At 41.4% G+C, this 14,388-nt stretch overlaps 1 protein-coding gene across 1 annotated transcript in view; it reads left to right on the top strand.

Annotated features, from left to right (window-relative positions):
• The window catches only part of LOC108784243 (putative leucine-rich repeat-containing protein DDB_G0290503), a 46,591-nt gene extending 32,896 nt beyond the window's left edge, over positions 1-13,695 (top strand). The window contains exons 21-29 of the mRNA XM_018552991.1: positions 6-79; positions 2,755-2,839; positions 3,381-3,549; positions 4,516-4,598; positions 5,424-5,522; positions 6,465-6,572; positions 8,604-8,735; positions 9,844-9,904; positions 13,250-13,695. Of these exons, the coding sequence (XP_018408493.1) occupies positions 6-79; positions 2,755-2,839; positions 3,381-3,549; positions 4,516-4,598; positions 5,424-5,522; positions 6,465-6,572; positions 8,604-8,735; positions 9,844-9,904; positions 13,250-13,695 (1,257 nt within the window). The remainder of the gene's footprint in view (positions 1-5; positions 80-2,754; positions 2,840-3,380; positions 3,550-4,515; positions 4,599-5,423; positions 5,523-6,464; positions 6,573-8,603; positions 8,736-9,843; positions 9,905-13,249) is intronic.
• Positions 13,696-14,388: the final 693 nt, after the last annotated feature.

Here is a 14,388-nt window from a genome sequence, read left to right as displayed (position 1 = left end):
CATAGTACACGGAATGCAGCTCTGAGAAGGTCAAACTGGAGCAGCTTGTCACCTCCCTACAGAAACAAATAGAGGAAAAGTAAGTTGTCATTTAAAGACAACCAGTTGCAATTTGACTTGCAAGATTCTAAGTATTTAATCTTAAAATATAATAATTGTTTAGTTAGTCTTACATATTAAAGGTGTATAATTACCTACATTTATAGCTTTAGCTACTTTGTCTGAGCCTGACTCGTTGCCTTGTGAGTCAGGGTTCACTTGAAGTCTCAAGCTACTACCTAGTAAATGTCTTGACCTCACATTCCATCTCCCGATTTCTGAAAGAGCATATTAGAGTCAAATAAAAGAGCCATAAAGTGAAACCCCAACGCCATCCAAAATATTTTGGGGAGTTTATGATAGAGTGGGGGCAGTGTAAAACCTCTATCAGTTTTTAAATTCTGTCTGTGTCCCTGTTAAGAAGATTTGTGTTTCAGATTGTAAATGTTGTGTCCCCATTGAGGAGGTTTCCTTCTGTGTTCTGTCTGACACTCATCATCTAAACAGAAAGTGATGGAAATCTCCCTCACTGGGACACAGATAGCTATAATATCTTATTGGAGGTTCCAACCCTTCCCCAATGAACTAGAAAATGTTTGTGTTTTCTTGTTTGGCTTTTTTTCATGTGTGCCATTGGGTTAATTACCCATTACTTTCAGTCCTAGCAGAGATCTATAAAATAGGTAGACAATGGGGAGCTTTTTTCTCTCTTCCTATTCTTTCTGATGCCTATCAATTAGACAGGTGATACGGGCAATAGTAAGAAAAACGTTTTAAAAAAATGTAGAGAAAGGAAACAATACCCTTTCCACATTCTATCCACAATTGGCTGTAGTTGGGCTGTATATACTGTATAATGTAAGCAACCACACAGCTACATAGTTTGATAACTGTAATGTTCTCTCAAAATGTTTATAGCCCAGACTGGCTGAGTAGTCTAGCCCTACAACACTTAACTGACCCTCCGCTCGACCCCTGGAGCGCCATGCAGCTTCGGCACTTTTTTAGGGCAATCCCACACCCTCAGGAGCTGGACAGACCCCTCACGACATACGAAGAGTTATGTACAGGCTCTTTACCATCACAACATGCCATCTCTACCATTTATAACTTGCTAAACACTCCTACTGATGCGGTCCCATCCTTTGTAAAACGGTGGGAGGAAGAACTTGGGACGAGCTTTACGGAACAACAGGCCCACACCATCCTCACCATGTCACTCAAATCCTCTATGGCCTGCAAAGTGCAGGAACTTGGCTACAAAATTTTGTCCCGATGGTACAGGGTTCCTTGGCTCTTGCATAAAATGAGACCCGTCATATCGGACAGGTGCTGGCGCTGTAACTCAGCTGCGGGCACAATGTTGCACATATTTTGGTCCTGCGGAGCGCTGAGGCCCTTTTGGAATCAGGTGCTGTCCATTATCCAAGAACTGACCATGGTAGACTTGACGGACAATCTGGCGGCATGTCTCTTACACATGTCAGCGGCCCCACTCACCACATACAGGCACTCGCTCACACGCCACTTGTTGGATGTAGCCAGAGCAGCTATCCCTCTGATGTGGAAGCAACCTCATCCCCCATCGATCACTCTATGGCTGTCCAAAGTGCGAGAAGTATATGCCATGGAAGACCTAACGGCTACCCTCAGAAACACAGAGAAGCAGTTCTTGTCCACATGGGGGGCGTGGATCTACATCCAACACTCTGAGCGTTAAGCATGCTCTAATGTCCGGAGAAGCGCGTGCACTCACTTCAATGGCCACCTCCATCCTCCAGTAGTCGCCTCACATGGGGGGACTTGGTGAAAGTTACCTCACCGTCTCCCAACTACAGACCTAGAGGATTTCTCCCCTCGGGGGGGTGGGGGGGGCAGCGGGCCAGGTACCTCTCTCTTCCTTATCTCCTCTTCTACAACTATATTCTTGTTTCCATAAGGGAATGCTGCACTGCTCTGTCCTTTCTCTCTTTCTCTTGTATAGTTCCTATATAGAAAATGAGCAGATCTGAAGAATTGATCCAGCAATTTTGCTGTTCACACGAACTCACCCTTACGTTACATACACGGTACGGCCACGTGACATACCCTACTATACAGTCCTGTTATTATTTTCATGGTAACCTGTCATATGGGGTGTCAGAGCCGGATCTTGATTTACGAACTTTATGTGAATTCCATAGCTCTTGGAATACTACAAGAATACAAACAGGGTAATTGTGTGATATGTCTTTTTGTAATACTACATGTAATACGTGTATATTGTACTTGTTCACATAATAAACGAATTTTAAAAAAAAATATTTATAGCCAGTGGAAGAGGTCAGGAAGTTTACTAGGTGACAACTGTCAAACACCAGATCACTTCTGACCCCTGACAGGTTGGATTTTAGGTGATAAATGACAGAAAGGGCAGACACCTCAAGGTACCTTCATGACTATACTTTACTTTTTGCTAGGTCAATATAGGTGGCAACCCACGCTCGCAACAATGTCTGGTGAAGTTCTTTAATTGTACATATTTAGCAGTCACTTACATTTGTATATTGTCACAAAAGCAAATAGAGTACACATAATTTTACATGTAATCAATCAATCAACATCACTTTGATCTTTTATTTATTGATAGCATACAGCTATTTTTATTTTAATCCTTTCAGTGAGTACTTTATGGATTAGCTAATAATCACAGCCTGTTCATTCTTCCTTATGTAGGGAACAGTCAGTAAAGCATCTGCAGCAAATTAAGGAGATGGAGAAAACAGAAATGGATATTGAGAGGTCTTCCTTGGAATTAAAGGTAATCTCTGTTTGCAGACAGTGAATAAAGCATATTCTGCTTTGACACATTCAGGTCATGTTTTTGTTTACATACAGTGAATAACGCATTTTCTGCTTTGACACATTCAGGTAATGTTTTTGTTTACATACAGTGAATAAAGCATATTCTGCTTTGAAACATTCAGGTAATGTTATTGCAATAGTACTGAACAAATTGTTACGCAGCTGTATATTACAAAGCATAAATCAGGTCACCACTACCATCTAATGATATGGTTATTTACTGTAATTGGAAAAGGCATATACAATAAATGGATGGGACCAATAGAAGTAACTGAAGTCCAAAAAGTACAGACATATGTGGAGATCCACTAAATCAACCTTTAGATAAATATATATGATACAAACATTGTTTCATGATATTTCTGTCAATGGCACACATTGAAACACATGGCTGATGATAATATAGCCATTACTGCTACAGTTAATATGACACTTTTTAAGGGGATCATACCCCACGCATTAACTTGCCAGCAGTCTTCATCATTTCTAAAATTTAGTTGGCAGAAATGCAAGAACAGTGTGGAAAAATCTCCCCTAATAACACGGTGCAAGGAGCCAAGACTGGAGTTAAAAGCTGGAGTCCAGGAGTAACCCAACCTGCTGCAAGTTTACATAAATGTACTCGCTGTGATGTCTTCCTTCAGCAGCTGGAGAAAGCAATTAAAGGTGGGCAGTCACGTACTTAATCTTCTTACTAACATGTTCGTGCCATTTAAAACCATCTTGTCATATATGTATAAAATCATTAAATTAAATAATGGGGAGTTACGCACAGCAAATTGATGGTTATAACTACCATTGTTTAAATTAAACTAAAAAGAATGTAGATTTCAGGGAGCCTCAAGCAGTCCTGGGTAAGTTTTGACTTTACAGTCTGCATCACATGCGGCAGTGCAATGACCACACCACTAATCTTGACGCACCTCAATTGCTAGATAGGTACATTGCTTTGCTTCGATGTGCCTTGAAATTGGTGCGAGGAGAAAGGTAGATATGGTGGTGATTAAGCTAGTGTTCCAGGCAACCCATCCCAGCAACTTTGCAAACTTGACTATTTGGTTCCCTTTTCTCGGTATCAAAGGAAAGTAAACCCTTAATTGCATCTGCACCACATTTGGCTGTTGGTTGGTCGAGGTGAAATATTGTGTCAAGTCCTGGTGTTGTTTGAACTAATCTGGTCAGATCTCTTGCCATTTTAGGTGAGATGTCTGCCTATCCATGGCCCCATTTGTTTAAAAAAAACTGCACATTAATTAAAGGTTAATTAAAAGATAATACAGCGATCCTTCAAATTCTCAGTTTTATTTTTATGAGACCAACAACCCCTTTTTACTAATGCCTTTACTTTTTGCTGTGTCCCTACCTCCTCTGCTTTATTTTCCCACATCTGCTAGTAAGCCTTGGGCATTATACCTGTTGTTACTGTCATACTGAAACATTTAAATAAACCTATGAGAAGTATAACAACTTACTACCAATATTGGAACATTTATAATTGTTGGATAACTGTACAAATCATTTCCAGTTATTAGGATCACTATAAATAAAATATATGATGAACATATACAAGCAGTAATATGTTAATTGAATTGTGGTGGTTAGATAAAAAGTATTACTTGTGGTTTAAATCAGGATACCAGGAGCGCAATGTGGAATTACGTGAAGAGAAAAACCAAACTCTTGTCTGTCTTTACCAGCTGCAAGATGTTCTAAAGGTGAGCTTTGTAATATAATAAAACACCATTCAAACCTGTTTACAGACATAGGAGATGTGGTGGGGAATTTCAGAATTGTAATCAATACATATTGAACTTATTAGCAAGTCATGGTTTTAGTCATACTGATAGAATCATTCAAATATTTGTTAGAAGGAAATGTAGCAATGTCCCACCACAAATATGTATATACAGTATTCAGAGACAATATCATTGCATTACCACACCCCATAGATGTAGCTCTGCACATTGTAGCAACTTGGTTTACAGCCCAAACTTTCTCAGGTGTAATGTGTATGTAGAAATCAGGTGGAACCATTATCTACTGGTTGTCAAATTAGTTCCTTACAGTAAACAAGTCACAATCATAGACAATTCAAACTGAGCATGTGACAAAAATATGAGTGTCAGTGCAAACCACATATCACTACTTTATTTCCCCAAGCCTCCATATTGGACCTGTTCCACCCTTTCCTTATACATCTCCCTGTTGTACCAATTCATTTAACAGGAAAAGTCAATATTTATATATAACTTCAGCTGTCAATATTTTTGGATCTAATGATGGAATGTAGTTTTAATTGAAGGTAATCTATGTTTATGCATTTATACCTTTTTATCAAATGATCAGTTTTAATGTTCCAGGGTTTACCTTTAAATAGATGTGGCTACAGGGTTTATGTTTTTATCCAGGCCTTCACACACATAGCAATTCATGTCACAATACTACCTGCACATAAAATGTACATTTCAATCACAGTCTAATTTAAATGGGTAACTTACACCATTGTTTTGTCAGCTACCTATTTTCTGTTATATCCGCAGGATCTCTCAAAGCAAACTAAAATAAATGAACAGGTAGCTCAAAACCTTCAAGTGGATAACGATACACTTAAACAGCAGCACAAAATGGTAACTGAACAGGTAAGAATTTCCAGAGCCACACACAGATGGTTATCATGAAATATAATTGCAATACTTTGAACAGAAAACAGGAAGTTTAAGTCTTTACTAGTGCCATTTAGGGATGGGCTTCAGGTTCCAGTTGAATATTAGTTTGACTCAAACGCAACCTGTTTGGGTCAGAATTAGCCAGTACACCTGCTGATGCAGTCATAAGTCTGTCATTTAGCAGTGGTATCTCTATTGTCTTGAAATGCCAGAATACTGCTGGCTTCTGTTTTAAATTGTAAACATGTTGGTGGGGGTCCCAGGTGATGTCATTGACCAAATAAGGCCATTAACATGTGGTTAATGACACCACCCAGGTTCCCTGATGCTGTTGCTTAATGTTGCTTACACTCCAGCAATTCAGGGGCCTGTCATTTGTCATGGGAGAAGATTGTCGCGAAGATGGATTGTCAGACATCGCTCACGTGATTGATGCTGATCAACATCTATGGTAGCCTGTATAGTTCATAAAAAAAGGGGGGGGGGGGGTGCATGTTTGCTGCCCCCTTTTTCCTAGCCATCCAGGCTGCATGCCTGGATAAGCTCACTCCCATGATGGACTACAATTTCCGTAGAAATTTGTAAAGCAAACTTGAGATTGTAGTTCATCACGTGAGCAAGCTTAGTGTGGTGTCCAGAAGGAAGGACCATGTCAGCACAAATTCAGAGATGATTTGAGTATCTACAGCTGAGTGATACAAATTGAAGTTTAGTGTCACTCCAAGCATTGTTGCAGCAGTTGCTGGATAGCATTAGTTGCTCAGTAAAAAAGATTATAGAAAAACGTACAGCAGAAATGCATTATGTCATTTATAATAAATCTGTCATCATACGGTAACGTATTTAAACACTAGCTTCAACATATCAGGTTTTCTCATTGTATTGCTCATATATACTTTGTGTCTATTTGAGCAGCTCAAGGGACTGTTCAAAGAAAAGAAAAACTTGGAAAGTGCATATAAGAAATTTCCTAAAGAAGAGAAGCCAGCTGATGACTGGACAGTAAAATCCAAACTAGTGAAGGTAATTTATATACAAGCTAAAGTTCACCTAATTCTGCTTTGAATAAAAGAAGGTATAAAATCACTCATTTTCTTTTTTTTTAACTTGCTGCAGTTTGTATGGCAGTGGCTTCTCAAGAGGAATGCGGGGGGAGGGGGTAGCCCGTACTGGGTGACACCATCAGAGGAGGCAGGGCTACATGGCTAGGGCCCCCCCAAGCGGCCAATGGCATGCCGGTACTTGTGGTCTCCCCACAGTCTCACACTATTATTATACATTTATATAGCTCTGACATATACCACAGGGCTGTACAGAGAACACTGAGCCAGTCACATTCGTTTGTGTACAGAGGAGCTTACAGTCCAATGCAGAATGGCACCGGCTGTAGCGGGACTACAAATTCCAGCAATACATTATACAGCAAGGCAGAACAGTATATGTTTTGGACTCTGGTCTTAGTAACACACTGGACTCTGGACTTAGTAACGCACTGGACTTAAGAACGCACTGGACTTAGTAACGCACCTCTGGACTTAGTAACGTACTCGTCTCAGGACTTAGTAACGCACTGGACTCAGGACTTAGTAACGCACTGGACTCAGGACTTAGTAACGCACTGGACTCAGGACTTAGTAACGCACTGGACTCAGGACTTAGTAACGCTCTGGACTCCGGACTTAGTAATGCACTGGACTCTGGTCTAGCAGTCTGGATAGAGATCGCCGGTACAGGAATATAGCAAAAAAAAGACAGATTTAATAGTGTCCCTGGACATAAACACGTGCTTAGAGAGGAACTACTAGGAACAATTTTTATTAACTCTTGCAGAGGGGCTACTCCAACACTGCATGGCTTAACTGCTTGCTTTTGTCTAGGTGCTAAAAAAAGTTATACTCACCCAAACTGCAGAGCTGACTCCCTGCTTCTCTGGTCACTAAAGTGTGTCTCCTCCTCCGCTGCACAGATTAAATGTTCCTCAGTGTCCTCACATCTATACACTGTATAGAACGTGAAGACACCAGGATTCTTAAACCACTGCAGTGGAGAAGGAAAGAGGCTCTAGGGACTGGTCTAAGAACAAGCTGGCTCGGATGATCGGGTGAGTATAACTTTTTTTTTAGCACCTAGACACAGACGAGGTGACAGTCATTTTGTTGTCACCCCCTCTGAAAAGCCAGGCACTTGGTCTTCGGCAGAGTATGGCATACCTTATCCCATCAAATGAACATCCCCCTCCTCTCTTTGCGCCCGTCCAGCACCAAGATGGCCAACGGCAGGGTTGTGCCCGTGATGTCCTTACGTGTGTGCGCAATGACATCACATGTATACGTAATGACGTGCGCACCAGGTGAAACCTAGCCTGGTGACGCCACTGACTCCTTGTGCCGCATAATAGTTTCCACTGGGGTTCTATTTTATCATGACTGCAGCCATCACAGGTTACCTGTTCGCCCACAGAGGTGTTTTTTTCCCAGAAAAATCTAACAGTGCTTTTATCTCTTATTTTAGCCATTGTTTATTATTAAGATGACTAGTCCCAGCAGTTGTCAGGCCACCTACAGTAGGAGATGGCTGTGCACCACTAAACCAAGCATTGCTTGTTACCAGCTTGAGTTTTGCTTGCAACTTTATAAAATCATAGAAAATTATCACCAATACATCCTAATTCCCTATAAAAGATGCACAAGGTAATGCTTACATGCTTTTTCATGAATCTATCCTCAGTCATCTATAACTAAGGACAGGGTAGTCTACAACATGTAAGTGCTACTTTACAGATGTGGTCAGAGACGCAGGCTTTGCCATGAGGACTTGCATTGTTTTAACATGTGAGATGTATGTTCACAAAATTCTCATACAGTGTAGAGTCTTGTTATCACACAAAGAGGTTTTCCAATCTGTCTTTGTAACATAGCTCTTCATCAAGTTTTCCACCATGGATGTGGTTAGAAAATCTCTGTCCTGTTGAGGAGGAGGCAATATGAGGGCGGGCAGATGTCTTAACTCTTGTTATATAGATATTTACACTCTTAAGGATCTGCTTTCTTTTAGAATGTGCTGGAGTCTGTCAAAGCTCACAAGGAGCATCAGGAGGAACTTGGCAAGGAGAAAAGCCTGCATAAAGATTTGGAGGAAAAAGATGTAACAAAATTACAAAAGCAATTGGAAGAAAAATCGGAAAAAGTACATTTCATTATTCTGTCTCTTTTTGCCTTCTTTTCTATCTATCTGTAGCATTGAATGTAAAAATCCCGGTTTACCCTCTCTAGAAGTTTTCTTTGTAAAACATATACCCTGTTTCCCCGAAAATAAGACCTACCCCGAAAATAAGACCTAGTACTATTTTTGGGAATTGCTAAAATATAAGACCTACCCCGAAAATAAGACCTAGTTGTGACCATTCCCAGGGCCGGTGGTGGCATAAGGGGGAACTTGAAGAGCCGCGGGAGAGGCAGGAGAGAATCAGCGGTGCCAACCAAGTCAGCTCTAGAGGAGGCGAGGCGGCACCGGAGGGAGCAGAGCCGCATGAGCCGATGCTTCGTCTCTAGTGCCGGCTCCTGTCACAGGCGGAGTGATACCAAATGCACTCCGCCTGTGAGGTATCGATAGTGAAAGCGCTTCACTCATTATGGCCAGCGATTGGTTAGCAAATTGCTCTTGGAAAGGTACGGCACTCCTGATTGCCCTGATCACCATATTTTTGTACATGAATACATGTAGACCAGGGGTAGGCAACCTTGGCACCCCAGCTGTGGTGAAACTACAAATCCCATAATGCATCTGCCTGTGGGAGTCATGCCTGTGGCTGATAGAGTCTTGCAGTGCCTCATGGGACTTGTATTTCCCCAACAGCTTGAGTGTGGAGGTTGCCTATCCCTGATGTAGACTGTTGTACATGAATAAGTGTGGATTGTTGTACATAAAAAAAAATAAGACCTACCCGAAAATAAGACCTAGTGGGTTTTTTTGAGCCCCAAAAAATATAAGACAGTGTCTTATTTTCGGGGAAACACGGTAGCTACAAGCGATTCTTACTCCCTTCTCTATCTGACAGCTATTCCTATTTTAAAATTTAGACACTTTTAAACAACATTTAAATCATAGTTATGTGTTTTGAATATACTACAATGTTAGGAAGAGCACAATTCTTTTTTTTTTCCTTTGTATCATATTTCAGAAGTAAACAATACAAGATTAGTCATAGTTTATATTTTAAATGATTTTACCCCAGACACTAGGTTTTGAAAATGTCATTTCTTTAGAAATGTATGTTATTTTTTTTTAACTTTAGATATCCACTATGGCTTTTGAAATCAAAATGCTGCGAGAAAAAAATGAATCTCTAATGAAAGGTTTGTACAAGCTTTAGCTATGCTATGAAAAAAAGGAGATGTAGTAGGCTGAGAGCAGCCAAAATAGACTAGGGGCATAATCACGTGAATCAGGAAGTGGCCAGCTTTGAGTACATCTTGTGTTATGAGCAGATAGTTATTATCTCTGTTTGTCTACATTCTAAAAGAAACACCTTCAGATTCTGCTCTTACAATGATATTTCTTTTTAGAACAGTTCTTTTAAAACAAACTTTTTTTTCAGCTTTATAAAAATACCCCATTGCCAGACCATGCATTCCAAGAAAAATCTTTCCATAAGATTGTAGGTTTGTAGCATTTACTCCCTAAAGAGCTGGTGGAATGTTGGGACCTCCTGCCATTCCCAATGATAACCTGCCCTAGCTGGACCCAACAACTTACCGACACACCAGCATACAACAATGCTGTATTTAATCAGGAACAGGCTATGAAAGAGAAATGCTGGTTGAACAATGGTAGGATTTAACCCAGTATTAAATACTAGAACAAGTTTAGGTGCAGCAAACTATGGTGCTCACGTGCCTCTAAATGCCAGGTGAGAAGTACCCCACAATACTCTTGGCATTCTCTCTGAAGCTTGCACTTGTATCTGATGTCCACGTGGGTCCTCTTCCTCTCCCTGGTGGCTGACTGCTGGAATGGGAAAGGGGTCAGCAAGGTGGGCCACAGACCCAAGATTCCTCTTCCCCTGTGTCTAGTGGGTCTCTCAGGCTCTACATCCTTCTCTCTCCATCTGTTCAAACAGTTCCCCTGGCTATCTGCTATCTTTTTCTTCACAGCTGCACAGTACCTCTCCATGGGCAGACCAATTGCCTCCTTCTCTGCCAGATCTTGGCTCTCCCTGCTCTGCATACACCCCTCTGATGGCTCTCCTCCCAGGCTTAAATCCACATTCCACTTTCCACATGGCGGGGCTAAATGTCCGGCCACAGAATGGGGCCAGTCAGGTTCCTCCTCCCTCTCTCGCTCTCTGGCCCTGGGGAGGAGAAGTGGGCTCTGGCATGGCCGCAATGCCCAGGTTATGTGGCTCCTATTCCTTAAAGAGGCTCAAGTGTTTCTTAGGTGAGGCTCAAGTGTTTGTGGAAAGGGTACTTTTACATCCCTTGTGGTCTCAGCAGGCATCTCTTCCTGCTCTTCTTCTTCTCGAGTTTGCAGTGCTACCTCTTGTGCCACCTCACCAGATCTGTGTCTGCCCCCATGATCAAAGAGCTGTTTGTTGACCCTGAGGAATGGCAACATACAATGGCTAGTGTGTCAAAAGTCCCTGGCTGTCCAACGACTAGGGGGGCAAATGGCAGCTTGATCTGAAGGTATCAGTTGTAGGGGAGCGTCTCTGCTCCAATGCCCCAGACCTCTAAGTGGTTCAACTCTTTTAGAGGCAGGTATTTTAGGTGCTTGTCGTAGGAGTCTTGGTACAACAGTTACTTGGGCACTTGAAACGAGAAGGGGTCTTGTATAATTGCCTTCTACTTGAACAGGCAACATGGGAGAAGGTCCTACTAGTATTTCTGGAACTTTACTAGAAATGGAGTTCCAGCTGGCTGAACTTGTATCTTTCTCTTTCCTCTGTGATAGTTAAAGCAATATGAGATTGTTGTGTATTTCTTCCCCATACAGCCAAACCTGATGCTGAGGAAAGTGTTTTTAGCTACCTCTTTGGGGAATCAGGTGAGGCTCTACTTAAAGGCTCAGGCTTGTTCTTCTTCTCCATTTTATGTTTTGGTTAGGGGCTAATTTATGTGGTGTTTGCTCTTTCACTAAGGCCCTCTGAAGTATCCCAGCCAGATTTTGATGCTATATTTCCTGCAGGGCCTTTATGAGCTCCTGCACAGTATCTGAAAAGGGTCTTGCCCTTGGGCACTGCGGTTTGAAGTGTCTGAACTCCACAAGCATAACCTTTTTAGTGGTGAGTTGCCCAGTGGTATCCAATTTAGCTTCCCCCAAGCCATTCCTTTCTGAGTCTAAGGTAACCACAGCTTTTTTTCACATCAACCAAGGCCTGTTGCATCCTTGCTTAAGCCTGGACCACTTGCACCACTGTCTTATGCATCTCAAGTTGAACCTGCACTATTTGGCCAGTAAATTTTACTCAGCGTTTCTTCTGGGGTCCTCAAATGGTCAGTGTGGAACATTCGGAGGTACCACATTGGCGTTGCCCAAAACCTGTGTGCGTAATGGGTTTCTAAGTCTTGGCTGCTTCCCTTACTGTCTTGTTAAATTCAGGATACCATAGAAGTGTCCCTCTTTCTAAAGTTTTCAGTTGGATTCAGATGGAGTCACACTGCAGAATCTGCTACATTCTGTCTTGAACTATAGCTGTAGGTTCCATTCCTTTCTTGAGTATAATCTGATCTCTAGGGCACTGTCTTCGGACAGGGGGATGGTGGGTAGGCAAGGTTTACCTCCAGGGGACAGATAATTCAAACTCTTAACCAAAGTGAGCTTAAATGGCACAGAAGAGAGAAGAGTCCTTCAGAAGAGGCTTGTATAGTAAACTAATGTGATAGCAGGCAGTATTCAGTTCCTTAAGGAAGGACGTTTACTTTGTCAGTTGCTTGGATTTTATACCAATGTTAAGATATCAAGCCAGTGACCTAAAACAAATATGCAAATTTTTCAGCAAACTTTATTCTTACTTTTCTTGCTGCCTGCCCATGCTGGGTCAGTGATTTAGAAAGCCAGGCATTCAGCATTATCAGAAAGAGATCAACAATACTAGGCATCATGTTTCTCTCAGTACAGGTTTCCATTTAGTATGTTTCCATTTCTAAGATTACTGAATAGTATAATGTTGGTCTACAAAAAGTACTAATAATAACATTTGATTGATACTTTATGACTAGGTAGAACACCTTAACTTTGCATAAAATGGATTTTGATGTGATTTGTCTATGCACTTGGTTGTCCTATTTGCACTTGCATTGTTAAGGACAGTGGGGTACATTTATCAATTCTGTCACATGACAAAATAGTGCTAAACGGGGACTGTGAGACAGATTTATTACAAGGTTACAGCTTAAGGCATACGTTCCTTCCTCTGCTGCTCTAAAGTAGCCATGCAGCAGGTAAAACCTTATGTGTCTGTTTAGAGAGAAAATCTGTCCCATCTTTAATAATAAATCTGTTTCAGAACTTTGCAATCTGTCACACTTGGCTGCCCAGGAATACCTGTTGCAGAGACTTTGCTTAACGAGAGACAGCCTGATTTGCAGCTAATTCTGTTGCTAATTTGCTTGTGAATGTCCTCCAGTGTGTATTAGTATTATGAAAGCTTTTATTTCATGCATTACTGCATGGCCTCATAAATGTAATGCTTTTCTATGCAGCTAAGCTGCGTTTCCAGCAACAGGTTCAGCAGATAAGAAGCGTATCCCAACCACATGAAAAAGAGCCAACGGATCCCATTGTACCCCGCTTATCTGGTCATACCAAGTACACCCATAAAGATAATGAACTTGAATCAGCCAGCCAAGGATCATCAACACCACTGACTGGAACACAAACTCCAGAGGGATCCTGGGCAGGTTCTCAACAAAGCTCCAGATCGCCAACTCCTATAAACACAAATAATACAACATCTTCACCAGTGAGACTTAACTTCACTGCAACTATGAGCAGGAGCTGGAGAAATTCCATGGAGGGATCTCTACTTAGCCCAAGGAGTAATGCTGACAGTGAAGGTCCCCTTACTCCTAGGGCCTCAGCGTTGCTCTCCCCAAGGCCCTATCAGCCTCGGAATACTCAAACACTGCAAAAATTTGGAGAATCTTAATATCACATAGACAGCTAAGGACTCGTTCATAAATGCACACATATATACTGTATGTTTTGCATGGGAGATCAGCTGCCTTATGTGACGCAGATATTTGTTTTTGGGGGGGAAAATTAATTCATACAATGTAACTCTTTTCATGTGTTTCCCAGTATGGCTGGAACAATCCCCCAAGACTTGGGTATGTTAAACTATCACAACTGAAGCACTCTTCTCTGAGTCAGTGACACAGTAATTGAATCCTGAATGTCAGGGGTAGGCAACCTCAGCACTTCAGCTGTGCTGAAATTACAAATTGCATCATGCCTCTGCCTCTGGGAGTCATGCCTGTCGCTGTCAGAGTCTCGCAGTGTATCATGGGACTTGTAGTTCCACAACAGCTGGAGTGCCAAGATTGTCTACCTTGCTGTATGTTATATAGCAGCTAGTAAAAACACTTGCTTATAAGAAAAGTAAATGCTGCAATATTTGAATGTGTATTTTTTTAAATTTACAGTGCAGCAGAGTGCAACTAGGTGGTCAGTGTTATACTATATAACTGTTTGTGAGGGTTCTCATTCATCCAGGTCATGGTATATCTGTAAAAAATAAGTTGAGGCGGAAAAAAAAAAGTCCAATTGCCTCAACGTATTTTTTACAGATATACTATATAACCATTCATACCCGAACCACTTGCTTTAATATTTATTTTTC

Source organism: Nanorana parkeri, unplaced genomic scaffold (genome assembly GCF_000935625.1).
Source record: "Nanorana parkeri isolate BGI_ZX_2015 unplaced genomic scaffold, ASM93562v1 scaffold105, whole genome shotgun sequence".
Classification (NCBI taxonomy): domain Eukaryota; kingdom Metazoa; phylum Chordata; class Amphibia; order Anura; family Dicroglossidae; genus Nanorana; species Nanorana parkeri.
The sequence above is the reverse complement of the archived record's forward strand: the minus strand, read 5'-3'. Positions and strand labels throughout refer to the sequence as shown.